This window comes from Cucurbita pepo, chromosome LG18 (genome assembly GCF_002806865.2).
Source record: "Cucurbita pepo subsp. pepo cultivar mu-cu-16 chromosome LG18, ASM280686v2, whole genome shotgun sequence".
Taxonomy (NCBI): Eukaryota; Viridiplantae; Streptophyta; class Magnoliopsida; order Cucurbitales; family Cucurbitaceae; genus Cucurbita; species Cucurbita pepo.
This window is the reverse complement of record NC_036655.1, coordinates 3,669,922-3,696,903: the sequence shown is the minus strand read 5'-3', so window position 1 is coordinate 3,696,903 and position 26,982 is coordinate 3,669,922. Positions and strand designations below refer to the sequence as shown.

At 34.4% G+C, this 26,982-nt stretch overlaps 3 protein-coding genes and 3 non-coding genes across 7 annotated transcripts; 2 read left to right on the top strand and 4 right to left on the bottom strand.

The window, feature by feature from the left end:
- Nucleotides 1-2,602: 2,602 nt before the first annotated feature.
- LOC111780216 (heat stress transcription factor B-4b-like) lies at nt 2,603-4,380 on the top strand. Its single transcript, XM_023660548.1, has 2 exons — nt 2,603-2,851; nt 3,831-4,380. The coding sequence occupies exons 1-2, from the start codon at nt 2,603-2,605 to the stop codon at nt 4,362-4,364; spliced, it is 783 nt and encodes a 260-aa protein (XP_023516316.1). The 3' UTR covers nt 4,365-4,380.
- Nucleotides 4,381-5,534: 1,154 nt separating this feature from the next.
- Nucleotides 5,535-5,606, bottom strand: TRNAD-GUC. The gene has a single exon. It is a non-coding gene; the product is annotated as a tRNA-Asp (tRNA).
- A 62-nt stretch (nt 5,607-5,668) lies between these two features.
- Nucleotides 5,669-5,740, bottom strand: TRNAD-GUC. Its single transcript has one exon. It is a non-coding gene; the product is annotated as a tRNA-Asp (tRNA).
- Nucleotides 5,741-5,925: 185 nt separating this feature from the next.
- On the bottom strand, nt 5,926-5,997 carry TRNAD-GUC. Its single transcript has one exon. It is a non-coding gene; the product is annotated as a tRNA-Asp (tRNA).
- A 1,188-nt stretch (nt 5,998-7,185) lies between these two features.
- On the bottom strand, nt 7,186-18,773 carry LOC111780214 (protein CASP). The gene is made up of 19 exons (XM_023660547.1): nt 18,452-18,773; nt 17,893-18,003; nt 17,611-17,789; nt 17,006-17,155; nt 15,701-15,789; nt 15,022-15,131; nt 14,672-14,766; nt 14,073-14,128; nt 12,370-12,535; nt 11,938-12,030; nt 10,938-11,066; nt 10,664-10,783; nt 10,234-10,311; nt 9,253-9,360; nt 8,993-9,136; nt 8,792-8,893; nt 8,326-8,405; nt 7,608-7,700; nt 7,186-7,511 (listed from the first exon to the last, which is right to left on the bottom strand). The coding sequence occupies exons 1-19, from the start codon at nt 18,543-18,545 to the stop codon at nt 7,451-7,453; spliced, it is 2,058 nt and encodes a 685-aa protein (XP_023516315.1). The 5' UTR covers nt 18,546-18,773; the 3' UTR covers nt 7,186-7,450.
- Nucleotides 18,774-20,421: 1,648 nt separating this feature from the next.
- LOC111780689 (pentatricopeptide repeat-containing protein At4g28010-like) lies at nt 20,422-24,568 on the top strand. 2 transcript variants are annotated; one of them, XM_023661161.1, is made up of 2 exons: nt 20,422-22,832; nt 23,798-24,568. In XM_023661161.1, exon 1 carries the CDS (start codon nt 20,563-20,565, stop codon nt 22,756-22,758), a length of 2,196 nt encoding a protein of 731 aa, XP_023516929.1. In that variant the 5' UTR covers nt 20,422-20,562; the 3' UTR covers nt 22,759-22,832; nt 23,798-24,568. The 2 variants fall into 2 exon arrangements, with proteins under 2 accessions (XP_023516929.1, XP_023516928.1); XM_023661160.1 differs by having other exon boundaries at nt 23,790-24,568.
- Nucleotides 24,569-26,982: the final 2,414 nt, after the last annotated feature.

Genomic DNA, 26,982 nt, shown 5'->3' with positions numbered 1-26,982 from the left:
GACTGCATGCACATTATTCATAGATATATGATAGATACATGATATGTTATTTTATTGGTTACGAGGTCTTTCAAGTTATACTCGTTTCATTATCCACTTTCTCCTCATGTTTTGAGTATAAAAAGTTGACGAACAAAAAATGAAAAATTGAGAAGAAACAAGCATAAATTTCAAAACCCGAAAATAAAAAACGAAATTGCTATCCAACAGGGTCTTAGAGTTAAAATTTTAGCTAGGATTTTGAAAACACTCCGAGTGAGTCAGGGACGACAATACCCATTTTAACAGATGTTAGTTAAAAGTTTCATAGCAAATCATCTAATTTATTTTAATGCTATTAGCTCGGGATTTATATGTTTCGACTCTCTAAGTCATTTTAAACCGACCCTTCCATTAAATATATAATGTGAATAATTAAAAATGAAATTGGGCCTAAGATGTTGGATCCAAAAGTAAAAGAGTTAGTAAAGACAAAGGTTTAGATGATTAGATATTAGGGTTTGAAGAAGAGGAAGGGTCTCTTGTGGGTCACAATCACATGGTGATGTAATACCAATCTCATCTCCAAAAATTTATATCAAATCATTCCCTCAAATTATTAATTTAAAATACGTAAATCGAAAGCTAAACGTTAACTAAACTTATATTGAACAAATATGGAGAAAGTTACGGTGGGTCTGTACTCTTCTTGCTCTAACTTCTCCATAAAATTTTCTTGTCGTGACTCGAACACAAGGTTAAAGCTTATAGGACCCAGAAAAAACCCGATAGCCTGACAAACCAAATCAACCCAACTCAATCGGTTTGGTTTGGGTTGAATTATGAACTTATGTTCTAATAAATGAAAATTTTATGGATTTGGTTAGTTCATGGACTCCCAAAAACTAGATCGAATTTAATCCAACCAACCCGAACCAATTGAACCCATATAATTATATGTGTTAAGAACTAACATTTTACTTTTATTACGATCCAAACAACTCGAACCAACCCATCCCATAAAATTTAAGGTGGTGTTGGATCCATTCTTTAATAAGGGTTATTTCAGTCCTGAACAATTGGATTATATCTAAAACATACTTACTCGACTTGACCCAACCTAATCCAACCCACGAACACTTCTAACTCTAACTCCTCCAACAGTTGAATCCTTGTTATGACTCGAACACAAGGTCAAAGTTTGTGGGAGTGTCTTAAAAGAAAATCTTCGATCTCTTAAAGGAAATACGAAATATTTTTTTGACTCAGCCCAATAAACCTGTTTACGAGAACTTTTAGAGAATATTTTGTATCGAACGGTTAGGGTAGTCGTAGGGGTAGGAATGAGATGGGTGGAGTTGTCCTAGAAACTAGAGAAAGGGCCTCAAAAGGGCTAAAGAAAAACCAATATTCTTTTGAAGACAGTGATTATTGAGTGTTCCCTTTAGCCAGTTTTGGCAGAAGACGTAGGAAAAAAGAAGCAAATAGAATATGATTTTCTATGCTCAAATGTGTCACGGGCATGCATTGGGATGTACAAAACAACAATTAAATGAAATAATGCCTTTTGGAATGTTCCTATCTCTCCCTTTCCCTTACCATTCAAACTTCCCCGACCCTTCTCTTTTCGGTTCGTCTCGTTTGTTGGATTTTCGAGAAAGCATGATCTTTTGAAGTGTCCCTTTCTGTGATTCGCTTCACAGCTATAAAAAACTCGATGATTAGGAAGACTAATGGAGAATGTTACAGGTGAGTTTAGATCTAACAGGCGAAATTAGGGTTTAGGATCAGTGGTTGAGGTGGCTCGAGACAAGCCCTTATGGAGTTCGGTTGAAACATAAAATTGGAAAGTATAGATCAACCTCAAATCATAATAGCTCAAATGGAGGTATGTTCTATCGAGTCAGGCGTCATCCTCGAAACCCTAATTTACTATACCCTTACGGAGAATTAATGTTTGTGTTAGTGAAAATATTAAGGAACATTGCGGGTGAGTTTAGATCTAACGAAGTACGTCGAAGAATGAGAGACTGCGAGATTAGGGTTTAGGATCAATGGTTGAGGTGACTCGGGAGAAACCCTAATGGAGTTCAGTTGAACCGTAAAACTAAAAATTATAGGTCAACCTCAAATCATAATAACTCCAATGGAGGTAAGTTCTATCGAGTCAGGCACCATCCTCGAAACCCTAATTTACTACACCATTTCGGCTTAAGCATCAAATCTAGTGTGACAAGTACCACATCGATACTCTTTCTAACTCATCAAGGTCTAGTCATCGTAAGGAAGAACGGACGAACAAACACACTCAGCTTGAAGAGCGTAATACAATAGAGAGTTGTATATTATGTTCGAGAACGATGAATCGGTTCCAAAACATTAGAAGACGCACGTATTTTACTTTATCCAGATCTATCACTCTCACATGTTGTTGTACTTAAAAAAAAACAAATATCATCACAAGCTCGTTCCATTACCCACGACATAGATTCTCGATCACATATGCTAAAAAATACGTTCGATTATTTTATATAATATATTATATAAATAAAAAAAAATAGAAAGTGGGTGTATATAGAAGAAAGAAGTGATGAAGAAAATGGAAGAAAGTGGGTGTGCAAAAATGGAGGAAATGATTGGGAATTACAGTGTGGGATTTTGTTCAGCTGAGTCTGAGAAGGCCAATCCGGCGCCGTTTTTGGCAAAAACTTATGAGTTGGTGGAGGATGCTGCCACTGATCACATTGTTTCTTGGGGTCATTCTCACACTACCTTTGTTGTTTGGAGGCCACCTGAGTTTGCTACTCATATTCTTCCCAACTATTTCAAACACAACAACTTCTCGAGTTTCGTTCGACAACTCAACACTTACGTACGAATCTCTCTTCTCTCTCTCGTTCTTGTTTTTTTTTCATCTCTTTGTTGTTATGCTGATGTTCGGGGAAAATTTGAACTTCTGGGTTATGTAGAATAGTCATACTAGTGTAGAATCACTGATCGGATAGTTGTATTGTCGACTCTCTCTCGAGTGTCTTGGGATTCGTTTCCTAATCGTCGGAGAGAATTCGAGCTTCTGGGTTATGTAGAATAGTCATATTGGTGTAGAATCACTGATTGGATAGTTATATCATCGACTCTCTCCCGAGTGTCTTGGGATTCCTTTCCTGATCGTCGGAGAGAATTCAAACTTCTGGGTTATGTAGAATAGTCGTCGATGTTCTCTTGGCCGTCTTGGGATTCCTTTCCTAATCATCGGGGAGAATTCAAACTTTTGGGTTAGGTAGAATAGCAATACTGGTGTAGAACCACTGATCGGATAGTTACATCATCGACACTTTCATAGTCATCTAGGAATTCCTATAACCTACGAGCTATGAAGGAAGATATGTTTTAGTATGTTTTACTAGTTGAGTTATGCTTGAATTGTCTTTTAATTTCTTAACCCAGTTTGAATCTACTAATTTTAAAGGGAAAGATACCAGAATCGACCACTTCAGCTACATGGTTAGTTCGTTTTTCTTTTGATGAAGGTAGATAAGAATTAGGGCTAAATCATCTCGAACTATACTTGAGTTATGAAATCACGACTCAATTTATGTGAAATTTAAACCCTACGACTCCATGAAAAAAGAGGACACTAACGATCAACTACTTTTGAGCTATACTCAAATTGGTTAACGAAGAATATAACAGAAGTAGAAGTATCGGGATCGTATTGTCCAGTATAATCACTAGTGTTATGTTTAGATGAAACAATATGACTTTTTACGATCGTACGCTACAATCTGTAAGAGACGAGAAATAGATCGTCGGTCGAACTCATAGAGCTATGCTCGAGATTTTTTTCGCAGGGATTCAAGAAAATAGTCGCAGAAAGATGGGAATTTGGGAACGAAAACTTCAAGAAAGGAGAGAAGCAATTACTATTAGGGATTCAAAGAAGAAAATCCCATAATCACAACAACAATCTCCACCAACATCAACAAATCCCATTCCAATTCTGTTACACCACCGCCGCCGCCACCACCACCACCACCTCCTCCTCCTCCTCAGATCCCGACATCCTGGCGGCGCTGACGCAAGACAACCGCCGTCTACGGCGGAGAAACCACATGTTGCTGTCGGAGCTGACCCAGATGAAGAATCTCTACTCGGACATCATCTACTTCATCCAAAACCACGTCAAACCACTCGAGCACAAATATGGCAGATCGGTTCCCAAGTTGGTGGACTTGAAGCCTCCGCCGCCGCCTCCGCCGCCGCAGACGGAGGCCGGAGTAGAAGAGGGAAATGGGTCTGTGAAGCTTTTTGGGGTTCCGATTAGAGGGAAGAAGAGAGTGCACCATGAAGAGGGTGAGCTTCAGATGAGCTCCCATGGCGGATGATATACACTAATTATTATTATTTATTATATATTTTTTTAATTATTATTGTACATAGATATTGATGGAATCATCATGATATTTTGATTGGAAATGGCAACCATGATTATTCAAAATAAAATAAACTTTAAATCTTACCTCGCTCTAACCCGAGTAGCATGGGGCACGCCGTGTGAATCAGCAAGGACCTCCTTGCAAGACTAAATACTCGTGGGTGACCGATAGTGAAGTAGTAACGTGAGGGAACTAAAATAAATAAAATTAAAAATATATATTAAAGAACAAATTTTTGACTTTTCGGAAGTGTTTCAAAATTAATTTTGAAAAATTTATTGAAATTTTGGAGGTAAATTAGAACGTGAAACAATAACCAAACAATTTAATTTTTATAGTCAATATGCATGGTACATACTTTATATAAGTTTTGCTATCAATACAAGAAAATTCGACTCTCCGGATATTAGACTTCGAGACCGTCTCTATTGACAATGAAAAAAATATAGATGATATGTTTCGTTTTTCTACTCATAGTTGCTACTCCCTTGGTTCTGTGTAAATATTTCATGTTTCTTTTGTTAATCAATCACATTAATTACGTTATTAGTTTATTATTCAATGATTTATCTAGAATGAAATATAGTGTCGATTATATTATCTTTTAATTTAAAAAATATTGTATTAAAAAATTTGAGTCGGTGACAACTACAACTACTCCCGACGACCAACCATAATGACGTTGGGCAAACTAGAATAATATCGAATGAGTCAATAAAATTTCGATCGGACGATGATTAACTAAATATTTGTTAAAATTAATTAATCTATTAAACATAAAATTCAAGTTTACACCTAATAGTAAATTTTCAATTTTTATATCAACTAAATTTGTGACTTTTAATTTTTTTTTTAATAATTCAATGACTTATTCTCAATAATTTATTTGATATAGAATTAAAATTTTATTAATTTATTAAATATTAATTAAATTAAAGGATTTATTAAATATAAATTTAAAAGAAGTTAAATAGTGAATAACAAAATTTATAGAATTCTATTTTAATTCTTAAAGCTGAAATAATAAAGGATTAAAATAGTATTTGTTTGTGGTTTAGAAAGAAAATTATATTTATTTAATTGGTGAGAAGAAAGGAGGTAAAAATTTATAAATGAATTCGCCGTTGCCGGGGATCGAACCCGGGTCACCCGCGCGACAGGCGGGAATACTTACCACTATACTACAACGACTTTTTGATATAAAATGAATTATGAAATTATTAGTAAGAAAATATAAATAAACAAAATGAAATCGCCGTTGCCGGGGATCGAACACGGGTCACCCGCGTGACAGGCGGGAATACTTACCACTATACTACAACGACTTTTTGAAAATATGAATTATGAAATTATTAGTAAGAAAATATAAATAAACAAAATGAAATCGCCGTTGCCGGGGATCGAACGCGGGTGACAGGCGAGAATACTTACCACTATACTACAACGACTTTTTGATATAAAATGAATTATGAAATTATTAGTAAGAAAATATAAATAAACAAAATGAAATCGCCGTTGCCGGGGATCGAACCCGGGTCACCCGCGTGACAGGCGGGAATACTTACCACTATACTACAACGACTTTTTGATGTAAGATTTTGTTTTAAAAACATATACAAACTAAGCTAAGGATTCACACATCGAAGTTTAGGATTTTATTTTATTAAAATAATATACTTTATTCGAATGAAAAATGTTATATTTCTTTTTTCAATTTTAAATTTTAATACACTATTTTATGATTTGCAACCTTTGCAATGAATTCATGATCATTATTGATTTGCTCGATTTTTTATGATTTCTATCTACGCTCGAAACAGGTACACCAATTAATTTACTCGTAATGAATTGTTGTCGCTAACCTACATCATTATTGATTTCCTCAATCTTTTAAGATTTGTATCTATGCACGAAATAGGTACACCAATTAATCTATTCGTAATGAACCGTTGTTGCTAACCCTACTTTTGGATTTTGCAAACATAATCATTTTATTTTCAATCGGTATGGAAGTGCAACATATATATTGTTTATAAAAAAATAGAAGGTGAGACGAAATAAATATTGCCACGACTACAAGATGGTTGTTGCACCGATTGCTGGATACAGCACCTCACTAGTTTCATTGGCTCGAATCAAATTATTACTCGTTTGAATGAATTTGTACAAGGACAGGTTGAATGCTAATATTGACATTGTGAAGAATGATATTATGCCGTTCGTTTGTAAACTTGTAAATGAATGCATCTTATCAATATATGATAGGATACACTATAATGAATGCATCTTATCAATATATGATAGGATACACTATCATCCAAGCGACGCTATTAACTATATGAAGAGAAAATATAGTCGGTACGGTTATGATAAAGCTTGGAGGAGCTACAAAACGACATTGAGATCCATCCCTCAAATTTTTTATATGATTCGATTGTTGCGAGTAGATGATTCCATGATAATTTACTCTAGGGTGCAAATGTTAGGCAATTTCCAACAATTGTACTTGCAATGCATACAAATTAATCCAAACACGGTAAAATTTTATCGAATCGTGAATGTTTGGATTAATTTGTATGCATCGTAACGATTCCTACAATTGTTGAAAATCGCCTGACATTTACAACCTCGAGTAAATTAATTATGCAACCTCTACTCACACCGATCAAATCATATAAAAATTATACATCTTTCATTTTTTGAAGGATTATATGATAAGGAAACAGGCAGGTAATTGGATCCAAACCAGTTGAAAGTACAAGGCTGCAACTTTCCAATCCAAAATTTGCTGAATTGAAATAAAATTAGACTGTACGAACAACTCTGTACCACAAAAATAAAAATCACTTAAAAACGAGCAGACAGAAATAGAAAAGCCACTATTAACATTCAATGGCCTAAATATACAGTAATCAAAGAAGATTTTTCCTTTTTTTACTTTTTGAATTCTTCATGTACATACAGTGATGAAAAGATGGTTTGTATTTGTATCCCTGACCTTATCAGTAGCTTGATAAAACCAAAATTCAAGAAGATTAAAGTGCGTGTGGGAGGTTTACATGTTTATCTCCAGCAAGAAATTCGTCAGGCCCATTACTGCAGAAAATGAAAAAGGAAGATTGAAATAAGAAAATCATAATAGGGATAAAAAAAAATCAATCTGCCCAAAAGATGAAATGAAAGATGGGTTACCTTAGATAGCTCAGTGCTGACATCCTGTAGAGACATGTAAATACCAAAACATGCAACCCAATCGTATAAAAAAATGCAAAAGTTCGGGCATACCTGAAAGAAGCAATGAACTTAGAAATCAAATGTTTCTACCAAAAAGTGGAAGAAAATAAAAAGAAATAAGGCAAAAGGAGTTGATGATGGCGTTTGGAAGCCAGAAATGGTGGTAGATGGAGAAGTATGAACACAGATGTTCATTAGTGAATAATAATGCACAAAAATGATTGAAAATGATTTTAACACTAAGTTTGTTGAGTTGCACCACATTGGACAACAATTCTACAAATTTCAAACTATCAAAAGGTGATCAATGATTCAATACATCACTTTTTGATAACTTCCCAAGTTAAGTTTTATTTGTTACCAAATATTTTAGATTAAAAAAAAAAAACACCTTTAACCATCCAAAATAGCATAAAAAGTGATGGCAAACATACTCTAAAATTCTCCAACAAATACTCAGAAGATCAGACTTGGGGGACAGTGATTTAAGAATCTTGATACCTCTCTTCAAGAAATTGTGGTTCAGAGGGAAGTGTCATGGGTTCAAGTTATAGAGCATGAAAGATAAGGTGTTCTAAGAAGATTATATAGAACTATTTAAGCTCCTTGCCGCACTCCACGTTGACAAAAAAAGTGGATGAATTATAAAAATCAAAGGGAGACTGTGGAGTCATACTTGTTCCCCAGAAGAAATCGCCCACTGCTGAGCGTGATCCTGTCCCTGAAGCCCAACTCTTTGTATCTCTGATCCTTTTCCTAAAATAAACAAAACCAAGAAAATGCAGTGTGATGGTTATGTGATTTGTAACTTACAAGCAAAACAAAGAAGGCAGTAATTAACAACAGGCTTGGTTTTTCCTTGACTCATACACATGGTCGAAGAGGGCAGAGGCAGAAGACGTCGTTCAACGAAAACATTTTATTATGATTAGGGAGTGTTGCAAAGAATGTAAGTAGGAAAATTGTTGGTCTTTGGACAATAGTGTGCTCGATCTAATTAAAAAAGTGAAACGGTATGTTTCTCTATACTTTCTTTTTTGAGAGATGGAGAGAATTATCCAAATATAATGTACGTATGACCTAGTGAACTAAGATATTATCTAAATTTCAACAATACAATAAGAATTTGAGGGGCAAAAAACCTTTCTGGAGAAAGCAGCAAATGGATTTATATCGTCCTCATATATTTTTTTATACTTCGATTCAACGTCGGACATGGAACCACTTTCGAGATCCGCTGGATGCTGAAATAGATAGTTGAAGTTATTGAAGCAAACAAATAAAAGTTGATGGGTTAGGAGCGAATGATGCTCTTTTCTAAACAATGACATAAACATGAGTACCTTCTTTGATCCCCTGGACACTACTTTTTCAAGATTGTAATCCTGCACATAACGAATCTTTCCATACAATTTGACGTTATCAGCTTTTGTCTTTTCTAGCTCAACTGAAAGTTGTCCAATCTTCTCCTTCAATTCTCTTATTTCCTAATGTTTCAGAAGAAAATATTATACTGTTGAATCTGTCATCTCAAAAGAAAAGAAAGGCCTCATCCTAATAAAAAATAAATTATACAATGTGGATAAATACGAACGAAGCACACCTCTTCTGCCTCCCGCAAGCGAGCTCTAAAACGGTCCCTCTGACTACAAATTACTTTTAGCATTGAGCTTTGATCTTGATCCAAGGGGAAATGTTTTCGATCGACATTCTAACATACAAGTGACCACATATATTAGGACTACAAATTGAAGAAGAGAGAATTATATAACATGGAAAAATATAATGAAGATAAGATATTAACGATAATTTCCAGCATCATGAATTCGTCAATACACACACAGAAAATATGGATGTGCAGAGTAATATAATATACCAGATCAAGCACTCTTTTCTTTTCACTTTTCTTATTTCTTCTCTGTTGGCCTAACACTAACCTAGATGTCAGAGTTCTATAAAGCTCAAAATAAGGTGTTTTTCGGGGATAGACTTCTTACATGGAAAAGTAATAAGTAGAATTTAGTTACCAACAATAGTGCAAACTGCTTTACTAGGACAATAATGATCTTCAATGCAACGAGTAAAAATGTGATCAAGGTCTTTACTTGCTTCGCCACAGAGAATGCATACATGAGGGTCAAGGAGTAAGTTTTAGCCATCCTCCAACGGTAACTAGGCTCTTAAGCATTAAGGACAAAGAAGAGGACTGAGATCCATCTACACCTTCAATTTTGAAAACATCTTGGAAGCTTCAGCCCTATTTAATAACAATTTCGTTCTTGTTTTTCATTTTTCCTTTTTTGTTTTGTTCTTGCTTTTCATTTTTCATTTCTGGCTTCTTCTTTTTTATGTTTCCTTTTTTTTCTTGAGAAAGAAAAACCAAAAACATGTTGCGAATTGGTTCTGGTTTCTTATTCTTTATTTTTTATAAGAAAAAAAGCCAGTTTTGCTAAAGATCATTTTGCTGTCTCCAAAAGTTAAGGTCATTATTGCAACTTGTAAAAAAAAGTAAATAAGAGCACTAGTTACATTATTGGGGGGAAACAAACAACCGCAAGAGGCTGAAGATAGACAGAGAGAATACCTCAGAAAGTTCGCCCCTTGGCTCTGAAAGATCCCAGTCATCAAATAAATTGCCCTTTTGGTCCTTGGAGTTATACCCCTGGTTTAAAGAAACAACACTAAAAGTTGACAATCATAGCTCTGAAAGATTTTCAAATTTCAAAGCAATACATGAACTGAAGAATGCCAACAGTATGTGTGTAAATAAGCATTTAAACATTTGACAAACTTGAATTTATTCCAGATAAATCAAATTCAACTTTCTTGAACCAAAGAAAGACACCGTCTTTCAAGGTAAGAAAAAAAACAATTAAACAAGGGATTATTTATTGTTTTGAAAAGAAGACCACTGCTCACTGGATGCTTCCACATGAATCATTTTGAAAACCAGAATGTATCAAAAAATATAAAATGAACCATAAAAGGAATTTCTGCTGGCTAAAGATCCAAACCTTTAATATGTCTTCTTCCAACTTCTGAATCAACTTCTGTTGTTCAGCAACCTTTTCTGTGAGTTCAGCAATCTTGCTTTCAGCTGTATCCAGCAAAGATGATTTTTCTGAAAGTTTAACCTGAAGATGCCATAAGAATCACATGAAAAAAATTATGAGAGAAATCATTTCCTTCCACCCACTGACAAAATAAAAATACAGCACCATCTTTCAAGTATGGTCCTGCCAACATATAGGTAACGCCATACGTCCACGTTCATTTAAGGCATCGTACCTTAAACTGTGTAAGTTCATGTTCCATTTTTCGGTTCTTATCAAGAAGAAGAGATTCCATTTTGCTCATCTCTTCCCCACTGGTGGCAACTTCCCAATCTTCAGCCTCAATTGAATTATAACCTACAGCCTGAGCATGCAAGTCAAGTAAATCACAGATGAAGGAATACATTATTCATGTACAATGCCAAGAAAATTAATCAGAGGAAGACTTTGGTGGCAAAAAACAAAGATCTCTAAAAACTTGATAAAAAAACTAATTTTTAAGAAGTTGAAGAACAAATTCTCATAATTCAAGACCACAAGCTCCAATAAGAGATGCAAATTTGCTAGGCACTAAAGAGGGAGAAGGGAGAATCTACTTGTCGTTTTCCTGAAATAGAAACCCAAAAGCATCAGAAAGGGAGTCTTCAATCTCCATATCTTCAAAGTGATTAACCATTGGTTGCACAAGAAATTCCACATTGCTTAGGCTAACTTGAGATTCAACGAGAGGGAGAAAGATTAATTGTGAAGTCTTCCATAGAGAGAGAGGGAGAACAAATCGTTCAAAAACTATAGTACATAATTCACAAAACAATAGTTGAATAAATTGTAGAGCTGGACAAACAGCCATCCAAAGAATCACTTGCGTAATGAACAAGTCTTTGAGGGGCCAAAGAATCAAAATGCAGAGGACCCTCACTACACTACCTAATCAAAATATCATTCATACCTAAACTACATGTCACATGCTAAGAAACACAAACATGGTCTGATCAATTCGATTAGGCACTCATCATCTATTTTCATTGTTCAACTCTTTGATGGACACAACACGAATACGATACGTAAATTTCGAAAAAAGTAACACAAACACGTTGGGTCACACTTATATATGTGTGTACATAGTGAATAAATGTGTATATAATGATATATTATACTTCACTAGCAACTTCAGAATTTCGAGAGTGAGTAAAAAGTAGATAAAATTTCTTTCATAACAAAGATAGATTAATTACTTGCAAAATCTTCACTTTTTTACGCAGATCATCAACCATTTTTTCAGTTGGTCTTGCTTGAAGCTCTCTCTTCATCTCACCAATAGCAGCTTCCTGGTTTATCATAAAAGGTAGAAAGTAGTCAAACAAAATTCAACATCAAACAGTAGGCATCTTGTTGATTAAGAACAGATGTTACAAACAATACAAATATGTACCAGTTACTTCCAAATGCAATGAAAATGAACTTAAACTTGTAAGAGTGATGCTAATTGATTTAGATTAGCACATTCAAAGTAAATTAGTGCATCAGACCTGGTAATTGATAACATAGTTCTGATGACAATTTTAAGTAAGCACCTTTGCTTTGAATGAAGGAAAAGAGAATGTCTCATCTTAAGCCATCAGAGTTTAACTGTCTATTTTCGATGTAGAACTGAGATTGGTGGTTACCTTTTCATTTATTGACGCATTCAGATTCTTGATCTCAATAAGATGTTGTTCTCGCTCACTTGATAAAGTCGTCTCAATTTTGTGAAGTTCCATGTTTAATTCTGAGATAATCTTTTCTTTGGCACTCAAAGAATTTTCGAGGACGCTATTTAAATCTACATTATCACTGCAGGGAAAGAATAAGAACCTATCAGCAGAATATATCACATAAACTTGAGAAAGATAATAAGATAATATATACACTTCATTGCATAAGGAAACATGAAAACCAAGGAATGACTGTTCTTTTTAGGAAAATCATAACCAGTCCAACAATCAGACAGACTGTTTACACGATCTCTAATACATTATATTTGGTCAACATGCATCTTGGAAAGAAAAGAAACGATGTACGAAACAAAGAATACATGTACAAGAGTATTCCAAATAATCTCATGCCAGAAGAGATCACAGGATATTATCCAGTCAACATGAATCAGAGAGGAGAGTAACTTTTCAGACTAAGAAATACTGCCTTCATCAAAGCATAGATATTATTAAATTGGATCAGCACCATATTTCCCTTAAAAAATGTATTAGCAGAAAGGGAAAGCACATCATTCTTTTCTGCATCTGTTTATACAGTAGGCACTAAAGATAAGTTTTACCATAAAAGATACGCCAAAAAGAGGCCAAGAAAATCTTTACAAAAAACTTAAAATAGTGTCATCCGTGCATCGAAAGCATTGAATTTCAGAAGCATTCCTTGACTTATGGCTCCTTTAGTGCTATAGGGAATAGAATGCTTTATTTGTTTAGTCTCAAGCGAGTTGATCAAGCAGTTTTTAATGCAAAGGTTGGGTGCCATCACCCCTTCAAATCTAATTGCTAAAATTAGCAGTCACTTCTTTGGCTCTTTTGGATAGAGAGAACTCACAGGATCTTTGAAATAATTGCAGAGGCTCCGAGGAAGCTTAAGATTTTACCATACTTCTCAGCTCTTCTTGGTGTATCGAAATAAGGTCTTTTACAATTGTAATGTTCTTTTTACCAATGCGAAGTGGAGTACTCTCAGGTAAGCTTTGACTCTGTACAAGTTGATCTCTCATCTCACTATACTTCCTTTTATTCTAGCCATTTTCATTTCCTATATGCGTAATAGTAAAAGCTCATCTAAAGACTTTGAATAATTTTCTCTTCCAAGTGATAATCTGGAGCCTCAATTTTACAAAAAAAAAAAAAAAGAAAAAAAAAGAAAGAAAGAATTGGACCTATGAATGAAAGAACAGTGAATCACTGAAAAGATACAATCCACTTCTAACTATCATTACAATTACTGCAGAAATGTCAAAACATTCGACCTTGATGCACTGCATTTATACCCTCCTATAATATTAAAAATTAAAGAAAAATATTCATTAATTACCATACAAGTATATATATGTATATTTGGTTTCATTTGAGGATTTGGATTAATGGCCATACTTACTAAGTAGGATGAAAATACTATTACAAAAAAGCTGGCAAAAAGCAGCTCCGACAGATTTTGGAGGATTTGGATTCAACAAGGGAAAGTAAACTAATTTAATCCAAATCCCGATATTGAATATCAAAACAGAAGATTGATTACACAAAGTGGTTCCTGTGTGTCAAAAAAATATTAAAACAAGAAAGGCCATTCATCAACATACTAATGTGAAGATGATATGGAAGTAGTATCTCACCTTTTCTTATTGTCAGTGTCATCATTTGCTGACTGTAACTGGGAGCGCAGAAGTCCCTGGATATTCCATACGAGAAAAGAGTATAAAAAACATAGGCAGCATGTGACACCTAAATATCAACAATCAGTATGAATTGAACCCTCATGATAACTCTCCTCCCACATCCATCCTCTCACATAGTCCCCAAAAAAAAAAAAAAAAAAAAAAAAAAAAAAAAACAAATCAGCAAGTAGGAGATATATATTAGTCTGTGCAGTTGACAGCAGGTTGTTTGATGGTTCAATCATGAACCTTAATCTGTACATGCTGTGTATCCCCACCACCATCACAAAAGAGAGAGAACAAGAAAAAAAAAATCATCCATGTGCAAATCCTTGCAGGAATTCAGGCATATTTTTATACATAGTTCCTTCATACACTAATGTGAAATCAAGTTACTAAAACTTTAAGTTCTTTTTTTTTGTCCTTCTTGTTTTATGAGAAATGCGGACTCCAATGGAAAGACTTGTTGATACGTTGATAACTAATAAGAGAACATTTTTCTCCAATAGAATTACTGATAATGAATCCTTTAGAGGGAGAATGTAGTGAAAGAAAACCTTTTCCCGTTCAAGACTAAGAAGCCGTGTCTGAGCCCTCTCAACTTCATCCATCAGAAGGGTGACCTCTGATTGTTTTGCAGCCCTCTCTTCGTCTAAAAATATCAATCGAGTAATAAGCAACATCTAGAGTTGATGCACGCCTAGTGCAATAGCTTTCTAGAGCTTAAGTACAACTTCAGCACCGTAAGACATAGAATAAATAAGACATAATAAATTGATGTAACAAAGATTTAATATTACAAAACAGAGATGAAGAAAAGTAAACATAGATAAGAACTCTATTTAAGAAATTGTTCGTGTTTTTTGGTTAGCAATCTAAACTACATACTAGAAATAGGCAAGTTAACCTGATTGAGCACGAAGTTCAAACAATTGACTCTGGGCACGCTCATGTAGCTTTTTCATGTTTGAAACACTTTCTTGTTCTCGTCTTAGTTGATCTTGCAACAACCTCTCCCTGAACATTTAAATAAAAAAAATAATAATCACAGTTGGATACAAGTTAAGCTAAAAAAAAGTTTACCATCAACGAACAAGAACAAGGCACTAACATCAACAAAAGAAATGCAACTTGTGATTATGTTTCCCTACATAACCCATAAAAGATGAAAGTATCCATAATATTCACAATCTATCCTTGGTAATATTCTTCGCTTCAATTTTCAACATCAATATCAACATTGAAGAAAGTTTAGTTGGATATTGNGCGTTTCTTTTCAATTTGATAAGAGACAACAGATACAAAATTTAATCATCAAGAACAATCATAGAAACTTTCTCCTTCAATAGATTAAAGAACATTTTAATTTGAATTACAAAAAAATTTATCAATATCTTTCATCATATAAAGTATCGATTACATACGTGTATGTGTGTGTGTCTATATATATACACACACACACACACACACATACATATTTATGTTTCATATCCCTGCAGGCTTATCAAGTATTGATATTGGCATTTACATTCTAAATACCCCATATGTAAATCTGAATGAACCCATTGCCCTAAAAGAGACGGTACCTTTCTTTTATTGCATCTAATGCCTTCTGGTTTTCTTCTGCCAAACTGCGTTGCTTGATTTCCACAATTTCCTTTATTTTCTCCTCCATCTGGACAATTAAACGAAGATTAGCAGATGAAACGAGGAAGAGGGTAATGACTAACTACATAACTTTTTCATTCAAATTGGAATCTAATACGAAAAACACGTCCAAACATTATTTAGAATAGTTAAAAAATAACAACACAACAAAAGTGATTAAATAGAATTTTTGGTAAGAAACCAAGCTTCCGTGGAGAAAAATGAAAGAATGTACAATGACATACAAAAACAAGTCNAAAAAAAAAAAAAAAAAAAAAAAAAAAAAAAAAAAAAAAAAAAAAAAAAAAAAAAAGCAATTAATGGATACCCATAAAGATGCATTAAGCCTCACACCTCACATACCTCCTCCAAAGACCTCTCAACCCCTCTAAAAATCTTACAATTGCTCTCGAGAAAAACCCACACAAAGACTCCCTTTGTCCTTAAAATGAGAGCTCTAAGGATCTCCTCATTCCACAATGTAAAAGTTGCCAGAGGGAGTAAGAAAACTAGCACCCTCCACCCACAAGATGATCAAGATCCTACTCTAGCTATCCACAAAGAACACGCCACTTTAAATGCAAAATCAAGGAAGAATGCGGTGGATATGATCCTCAGTGTTCACCCTGCCGTGTCAAGCATGTCANAAAAAAAAAAAAAAAAAAAAAAAAAAAAAAAAAAAAAAAAAAAAAAAAAAACGGCCACCCCCTCAAGAGACTCGTGATCAATAAGAAGACAACAAACGCCCAAAGAAAGTGAGAGGGAGAATTCATGGGAAAACAACATAGAGGCAACTGAACACCACCTCTTCTCGGACAATTTTAATTTTCTACAATCAAGATTTTTTTCACCACTTGAATGTATTAGTCCTCTTCAATTTTTAAAATATATTTTTGACTGCATGAACCGGCTTAGTTGTTCTGCTAATTCCATGTCATTAATTCCAATATGAAGAATCCCAGGCAGGAGGTTCACTACCAGGATATTGCTCTACTAAAAATGACTAGAAGTATTGGTGATATAAACCAAAAGACCTCCATCAAGCTCAAAGCATCAAACATTAGCAATTCATGTCTAACCTAAACGTTAGGGTTGATCTAAATGGATTTAAAGGTGTTATGGTTTGGGAATTAGCAGGAAATTCTTCAGTTCCATAGTGTTGACATATCATTTAGTTATATGGAAGAATGTCAAGGTACTAGTATATTATCATCATTCATCACAACATACAAAGATATTGTAACCTGTTGCTCCAATTGCCGATTGCGCTCTTCGAGTCGTCTAATAGTGGCCTGCTGATTCTTTAAATGAGTTGCTTCAGTTCTAAACTCCTCAAGCTCAACTTTCATTTTCCTGTTCTCAGATTCTAATTCAGACAACTTCAAATCTTGTTCCTGCAAAGAGAACATTATGCAGCAAAATCATTAAGAGATGAAAAAAAGTATAAAGCAGCGGGTTTTGATACAAAATAGCTATGTTTCTTCATTTCCTTTTCCCCCATTGAGTGGAGAGAAGAGAGTGAATTCAGACTACACATGATCATTCATGAGATCGGTATATATTTACATATGGAATATGGAACATGGAGACACTCAGATATTCCACGTTATCAACATTAGTACTTGAACATTTCTTCCTTTTGTTCATTTGTCATAAGATCGTTCATAGTCTACCAAAAGTCATAACCAAATCTAAAGGCTCACATCTGATTGAACAACAGTAATATTCTAAGCGAGACTCCATACTATTAAGTAGATTTAAAGTAGAATGGGAAAAAAAACTTGTTCACAAGTTCAAATCATTGATGCTGCTCAAATGCAACACCCATACAAAAGCTTTCGGCACTTACACCAATTGAAGCAAGAGCAGGATAAGGATCTGGAGCCTCATAAAGTTTCTGATAGATGTTAAGAAAAGCATTCTCTCCAAATTTTGCCCTCTTCGTGAGATTATCAACTTCTTCTTGGTAACTTTTGAGTAGAGAACTAAACAAGTTCAATTTTTCCTCTGGTTGAGCCTTCTTGAAATCTGTGAGAATGCACAGTTCAATAATTTTAAAAACGAAAAACCTTACCAGAGACATTTTCAGAGGAAAGCTTATAAAAAAATAGAAGGTGGCATGAGCAACAACCTCTTGTACTTTCTGCAAGCTTCCGACGATTTTTCTGGCTATTTTCTTGATTTTCAGCTATCCTAAGTCCTTGCTCATCCAATGCACTTTTCTCCTTCTCTAAATCAAACTCTGTAAATAGGAAATAAATGACCATATTGTGTTAGCAGAGGGTAAATTTTCATTGCAGTTTCAAATTAAACAACAACTGATAGTACTACCGGAACTTCATATCCAAAAATACAAAATGTCTTCGCGTATTCGTGAGCACTATTTAACTCAACGCTTCACAATGCGACATACCTTTCCCCAATGGAAACGTGAGCCGTCAACAAGAACCGATCAGTATAAAAATACTAGTCTTCTCAGTATAAAAATGGCCTCTACAAGCAGAGCCCAAATTGGAAACTAACGCGTAGAAATCCAGCAGAAGATTTGCAGTTAAAAATGAATTACGAAGCTATGAATCAGAACATATCATAGACTACATGATCATCTTGAGCTAATTAATAATCAAATCCAAACCGACCAATAAACGCATCGAATTGAAAGATAGTCCGATTTACAATTAAACTATTACCTTGCCAGAAACTAGAAACGACGGAGACGGGGGAAGCTGACGATGAGGAGTTCGGCGGTTTGTCCCTCTCGGATCCACCTTTCGGAGACTCCATGTTTGGGAATGCGCAACTCGGAGACGACCGCTGAACGAGTTCAGGACTGCGATCACTTTCCAATACTGGAAACGCAAAGCTATTACACAAATTCAGCGAGTGATTTGGAGATCAAACAAATGGTGCAGATTCCGGGGAGCTTCAGCACTTCGGGTATAGAAAATTCGACATCGTTTGTTCTGTGTAAATCTGGAGAAATGATCTGTAAATTTGCAATGCAAGGGAAAAACGGTCCAGTTCGTTGAAGGTGAATCGGTTCGGCAAGACCGACGGATATCTACTGGGCCCAAATTTTGGGCCGATTGGACCATAATATCACCGCAATAAATTGAGAGAAAAAAAAAATCTCATTTTTTCTATTAAAAAAACTAAATTAATAAAAATAACCCTAACTTTATTTTTTTATCAAATAAAAATAAAAATTTATTTATGTTTAATATTATATTTAAAAAATATTCATAAAATTTTAAAAATAGTATTAACATATCTTTATAAAAGAAATATATAGACGAAAACTCTCTATCAACCCTTCATAATTTTTCTATTAACGTTTTAATAATATTTTTTAATATTAATAGTAAATATATTTTTAAATGTATATTTTTTTTAAGTTTTTAAAAATACTTTAAAGTAATTTTTAGTTTTAAAATTTTTTAAACAATTATTAATTAAACTTTTAAAAAATTAAAGAGTATTTTTTTAAAAATACTTTAAAAGTTAAAATGACATTTCTAAATAAAACAAGGTATTAGCCGTATTTATTTAAAATTAAGGGGTATTTTTTACTTATTAAATTTAAGAATATTATTTAAACTTTTTCAGAAATTTGTATATTTTTTTACAACATAACTAAATTAATAAAAATATTCTCTTCAAATTTATTTTTGAAATTTTAAAAATTTTAATTATATTTTTAAATTATCTTAAAATTTTTAAAAATACTATTATTGTTATATTTTTTTTTATCCAAATGACCAATAATTTATTTAAACATATATTTAAACTTTTAAAGTGATTCAAAAATATATTTAAATTTTTACCAAATTTATTGATACCTTTAAACTATTGAAAAAATAAAAATATATATATTTTCATTAATAAACTTAAAATTTTTAAAAATATTCTTGACTCAAAAACACCACAACTATATTTCAAAAATATCCATAAGTTTAAAACTTAAAACACATTCACCTTCATTGTGATTACTAAGTGTATATTCATTCTGTAACGTCCAAATCCACTGCTAGTAGATATTGTTCTAATTTGGCTTTTCCTCAAGGCTTTAAAATGCGTATGCTAGGAAAAGGTTTCGAGCCATTTTATAAAGGGTGTGGAAACCTTTCCCTAGTAGACGCGTTTTAAATCCTTAAGGGAAACCCCGAAAAGGAAAGCTTAAAGAGGATAATATATGCTAGCGGTGGATCTATGGCGTTACAAACGGTATCAAAGCCAGACATCGGACGATATGTCAACTTTCTCACTGTTCCCACGAAGGGGTAGACACGAGGCGGTGTGCTAGTAAGGACGCTGGCCCCAAAGGGGGGTGGATTTGGTGGTCATCCCACATCGATTGGAGAAAGGAATGGGTGCTAGCGAGGATGCTGGGTCCCGAAGGAGGTAGATTGTGATGTCCCACATTGGTTGGGGAGGAGAACAAATCACTCTTTTTATAAGGGTGTGGAAACCTTCCCCTAGCAAACACGGCTTTCAGGGAAAGCCTAAGGATGACAATATTTGCTACCCGTGGATTTGGGGTGTCTAGACATTCGTATATAGAAGGTTAAATTTATTAAATGGTCAATAATCTATTAACAATGGAAAGTTTACCAATTTGTTATATTTTTTGAATTTAATAGTTTATTGAAAATAAAACTGAAAATAGGTCAAGGGCATTACACATTTGATCAAAAGTTTAAATTTTGTTCATTCTTGGCGCAGCTTTTCCGTTTGGGTTCATCATGATTCATGAACACTGAAGATATCATTTCGAAACGAATTGGATTTCGTTCAAAGAATCATGAATGCTCAAGCTCATCTCCTCAAACGCTGCCCTGTTCGAGTTCTTCGCATCCACTACATTCAGCCGTTTTCTTCGATCCCTTTGCCAAATTCTGTTAACGATATCGATTCCCACTTAATTTCCCTCTGCAAAAATCTGACTCCACGAAACGCCAACGAGGCGTTTTCTGTCTTTCACAATGCCATCGCTTCTAATTCTCTTCCTTCTGGATTAACCTGCAACTCACTCATGGCTGCTCTCACGAGGACGAGGAATTACGAAATGGCTTTATCTGTTTATGGTAAGATGAGTTTTGCAAATGTGTTCGTAGGTTTCAGATCACTTTGTTGTTTAATCGAATGCTTTGTTTATACTCGTGGGGTGAAATTTGCCTTTGGGGTTGTGGGATTGATTATCAAGCAGGGTTATATAGTTAGTACATTTGTTTTCAATGTTATGCTGACGGGATTGTGTCGAATTGGTGATGTGAAGAGAGCAACGGAGTTGTTTCATGAAATGAAAAGGTTTAGTGTATTACCAGATGTGATTAGTTATAATGTACTCGTGAATGGACTCTGCAAGACTGAGAAATTCGAAGAAGCGCTTCGATTTCTCGAAGAAATGGAGGCGATATGCCAGCCAAATATGGTGACATATACAACCATGGTGGATGGGCTTTGTAAGGGTGGAAGATTAGACATAGCTGAGGGTATATTGGATAGAATGAAGAAGAAGGGATTGCAGGGGGATGTTGTTATGTATAGTGCTGTTATAAGTGGTTTTTGTAACAATGGGAATTTCTCTAGGGGAAAAGAACTCTTCAATGAGATGCTAGAGATGGGAATTTGTCCTAATGTAGTTACATATAGTTGTTTGATGCATGGTTTATGTAAGGAAGGGCAATGGGAAGAAGCAAAAGCAATGTTGAATCATATGACGGACCGTGATATATGTCCCGATGTTGTCACTTATACATGCTTGATTGACGGGCTTTGCAAAAACAGGAGAGCTAAGCAAGCGTTGAACATATTAAATCTGATGCTCGAGAAAGGTGAAGAACCTAATACTATCACTTATAATGTTTTGATAGATGGTTTGTGCAAAGGGGGACTAATAGAGGAGTCTTGTAAAATCTTGGATATGATGATAGAGAAGGGGAAGAAGCCTGATATTGTTACTTATAATACTTTGCTCCTAGGACTTTGCAAGGATGGGAAGGTTGATGAAGGAATTAAACTTTTTAATTTGACATTGAAGGATAAACGCTGTGTTAGCCCTAATGTTGTGACGTTTAATATGCTGATTCAAGGGCTCTGTAATGAAGGTCGTGTTGAGGAGGCCGTGGAGGTCTATAATACAATGAGTGAACATGGAATAGCTGGGAACTTGATGACTTTCAATTTTCTAATCGGAGGTTATCTCGAAGCGGGAATGATCGACAAGGCTATGGAAACGTGGAAGCGTGTAATAAACTCGGGATTTGTTCCTAATTCAATTACCTACAGCATAATGATTAAAGGACTTTGTGGCTTGGGTATGACTAGCATGGCTAAAGGACTTTTCGGTAGAATGAGTACACACGGGCCTAGTCCAACCATGATTGATTACAATACATTGATTTCATCCATGTGCAAGGAAGGGAGTTTAGGCCAAGCCAAGAGTTTGTTTCAAGAGATGAGTAATGTAAATCTAGAACCGGATATTATTACATTCAATACCATAATCAATGGGTCTCTAAAAGCCGGGGATTTGTCGTATTCCAAAGAACTACTAATGGACATGATTGGAAAAGGCTTAGCTCCAGATGCTTTGACGTTTTCAACGTTAATCAACCGATTATCGAAAATTGGTCAGATGTGTGAAGCTAAGATTGTTTTTGAGAAAATGATTGCTTGTGGTTTGACTCCGGACGCGTTCGTATATGACTCCTTACTAAAGGGATTTAGTTTGAATGGTGAAACTAAGGAAATTATTGACGTGCTCCACCAAATGGCAGAAAAGGGTGTCATTCTTGACCAAGAATTAACTTGCACCATCTTAACATGCCTTTGCCAGAGTTCAGATCTTCCTGATATCTTGGAGTCTCTGCAAAAATTTTCCCATCCAACGTCGGATGGAAACCAAATGACATGCCGTGAATTGTTAATGAGACTCGAGAAATCTTATCCAGAGCTTAAGATAGCAGTCGAAAATTGCAGTAACGGCCAGAGATAATTCCTGTTCTAAGCGAGTTATTTCTTCTTGCTATTCCTTGTTCTCAAGGTTCACCTCCCAGGTTTCTTTTTCAAGTAAGTCATTTCCCATTTTAATACTGATTTCCCTTATTGTCATGTATGTACATCAGTTTTCTGTTAGTCTCACATGGCTAGTTGAAATAAAAATAGAAGGAATTAGAATCTCTCTCTTTCTCGTCCTTTTCACTTTTCCACTCCTTCCATCTCAGCATGTAAACATCGAGTTCAGGAAAGAAATAAAGGAATAGATTTGTAGTTTTCATGCCAGGGATGATAAAAACATTGAGGAAAATAAGGATAAAGATCCCAAGGATGTAACTAAGTGACTCTTTTCCAGGGATGATGCTCAATTATTGTGAGATCCCATGTCGGTTGGAGAGGGAAATGAAACATTCCTTATAAGGGTGTGGAAACCACTTCTTAGTAGACGCGTTTTAAAACTTCAAGGGGAAGTCCAAAAGAGAAAGTCCAAAGAGGACAGTATCAGCAAACAGTGTGCTTGGGCTGTTACAAATGGTATCAGAGCCAGACACTGGGCGGTGTGTTAGCGAGGATGATGGGCCCCGAAGGGGGGTGGATTGTGGGATCCTACATCGATTGGAGAGAGGAAAGAAGCATTCCTTATAAGGGTGTGGAAACCTTTCTTTAGTAGACATGTTTTAAAACTTTGAGAAGAAGCCCAAAAGGGAAAGCTCAAATAGGACAATATCTGCTAGCGGTGGGCTTGACAATTATGTAGTATTAGATTTTCCTCGTTCAAAATAAAATTCCAATAGTTGATTGAAGTATTTCAATATTCAAAGTGGTAGAAAATAGATCTCCAGGGAGTTTTGGCTCCAATATATGACTTCGGTTACTTCTGTGTATGATTAATCGTGTAAAGTTTCCTAAAAATATCGTATACATGGCTGCGCTTACCTCTGGTTGACATCAACTGTTTGGAGATGTATGACAGATAAAATTGCTTTGGTGATGTATTCTTTTAATTTTCAAGTGACTTTATTATATTAGACTTGCAGTTCAGCGGGGATGTGCTCATGGTGCTACTAAAGCATGGTGGACTGATGGGAGTGAGTGTGGTTCAACGGTGGATTGCTTTGACATTGACGGAGATGACCTACAGTGTGGAGCCTTCCATATATCTATAGGAATGGAAGAATATATTCAGTTCTACTTCTATCAGCACTCTTCTGGGGAGAGTTCTGTTGCTTGCCTTATATGAGCATCTCATGAGATAGGCTATATTGTGGAAAGGTCCCATCTACTTTCCGATTCGGTTGAGAATATTCGTAACAGCTCAAGCCCACCGCTAGCATATATTGTCTTCTTTGAACTTTTTCTTTCGGTTTCCTCTCAAATTTTAAAACGTGTCTACTACGGAGAGGGTTTAGCACTACTCCGACCAGTGTCTTGCCCCGTCTAGCGATTCGCTCTGGTACCATTTAAAACCTTGAGAGGAAGCCCTTGACGGAGAGTCCAAAGAGGATAATATTTGTTAGCAGTGAGCTTGGGTTATTACAAACGGTATCAGAGTCTCTCCTTAGTACACGCGTTTTAAAATCTTGAGAGGAAGCCCGGAAGAAAAACTGTCTAGGGTAATCAATGCTTTCCACCTATGAAACTCGGAGTTGCTTATATAATTACTTTTACATGAATTGCTCAAGCAGGAAAATTGGCTTGATTGTTGTCTGGGAGGAAGCAGCTTGACAAGGCACAGGTTGATAGAGATTTTGTTCGACCTGTTTTAACCTTTCGTGTTGCATCAAGGGAATGAATTCGAGGTCCGTTTGATAATATTTTTGTTTCTCGAACGTTTACGTTATATTTATTTTTTAGTATCTATCGTACATTTTTAAAGTAAATAAAAAACATGTTAATGTCATTGGTACGTTGGCGTGAACCCTTTATTTGTACCTCATCACTTTGAAGTTATCTCGAGTTGGAAAATAACCCATCTCTAAACAAATATCTTTCCTTTTTTATATAGATACTTTCAAGTATAAACGCCCATAACGTCCCAAATTCAAAAGCTTGGATCACGACTCAATTAAATGATGAATCGTCAAATTAAAAAAAAAAATCAAAATAAGATATCATATGATTATGAAATAACCTTATTAATTGACCACAACAAACCGATTAATTATATTCACATGAGACTATAGTTAATCCTCATATATTAATTTTGATTGTTTAAAACTTATAACCTTGACATGATAAGTATATATTAATCATCGATGAATTATATTCATATTTATTTATAAATAATGTAGTTATTTTCTTTTATGATTGAAAAATGAGGAATATAAATTTAAACCTATAGTCTAGAAATGAAAATTACACGTTAGCATAGTAAATAAATATATTTTTTAATTTAGAGATAAAAATTTGAGAATTTTGGAAGGAGAGTAATTCGCGGAAATAATATATAAAATAAAATTTATACGGCGGTGACATTAATAAAGAAATCAATATTATTGCAATAATTATATACAGCTGTATCGTGCACAATAAGAAACCCCTGACTATATATTAAATATATAATAACAATAATTCCAATAATTTGTGTCCTGAAAATTAATAATAATTTCATTTGCATTTAAAGAGCCTTATATATAATTCTCAAATAAATGCCTCAAAAGTTCGGCCCTGGCCCACACTATTGAGCCCTCTCACTATTTAAATTATAAAATATAGTTCGCAAATTTCATTTTCTTAGCATACTATATAATATAAATTTCAATATGGTCGAATAATGCTAATTTAGGGTTATTTTATTTGAATAAATATAATTTAATTAATTAAAATATATTTTATTGATTAAAAGGTTAGAAATTCGAGTTAAAATATTTTATATTAATTTATTTTTTAGTATATATTAAATTAATATTTTATTCTTACGTTCACATTTAATTATAAATCTTAAAAATTCTTATTATTAAAATAGATATTATTGTTGATGACATGGAAATTATGATTATTAATTAAATTAACTATATAAGACTAATTTTAAGATTAATTAGGTAAATTTTAAATAATTAAAAAATAATGGTATCCTAAGAAAAAACTAATGGCATCAGACTTAAAATTTATTAACTGCGGGTTAAATTTTTTTTAACTGTTGTATTATAATAATAATTATTACTTAAAATGAGCCCATTTGACAGGTACGGCCGGTAATAAGAACCGTAAAAGACAAAACGTGAAGCGTAACTTTATAGCGTTGTGACTGAAATGGACAAGAAGTCCAGAGCTGTATCTGACCGGCTACCGTCCAAGCCAGTTACCCCCACACAATAAAATTGCTCCCTCTTCGTGTGGGATGCTTCTCCTTCACGCTCTTGCGCCCCAAGGCATCGTTTTTCGTTCTTAAATTTTCATTGGCTTGTGGGCCCCACGCAGATTTTTATTTGTTGTGGCTCTCACGCGCAGAAATCTCGCGCGTGGTAATTATGCTTACTTTATTTTGTAATTATTTCTATTTTCTTTTTTCTAATAATTAACTCTTTTTATTTAGTGCGGTGATAATCCTCTGCTTTTTCATACAGCAGTTCCTTGGATGTGCAGCCAGTAATATGCTGCCACGTCATAAGTTAAAGTCTTGTGATTAAACCATTTTAGTTAGTGGACTTTTATAAAAATAACAAAAGCTTTCCACTTAGTTGCTAGAGCGGAGCGGAAAATAAGTGAATGCAATCTCGGCCTCTCCAGTACGGATTACAGGCGATAGCTACAAGAATGACGGGAAAGTGAATGGTATTCGACAACATGAAGTAAATATTCAAGATTTTTAGTGACGGGTAGTTGTCGGTCTACTTCGAGAATGACTTGGGAGTACCCGTGCCCACAAAGAAAAAGCACGAGTTCTAATTTATAATAATTTAAATATAAAATTTAATTTAAATAAAATATATTGATTGAATTATTAATTTGATTAAAGAAGAGTAAAAAATTTTTGAAAAAAATTACCAATAATATTTTTTGAGAGTTGAAAAAAAAAAAAGTAAAAATAAAATAACCAAAAAATATTTTTCTTTATTTTCATTAGCTTTATGAGTCAAATCACGTTGACAAATTTATAAATCTAAATTACCTCCATAATTAAGGGTTAATCCACATTCCAACGTGGCTCGTTTTGATTGGATTTTTAGTTTACTTTGACCAGAACTTGACTACACACGACCGCAGCTTATCATTACCGCCA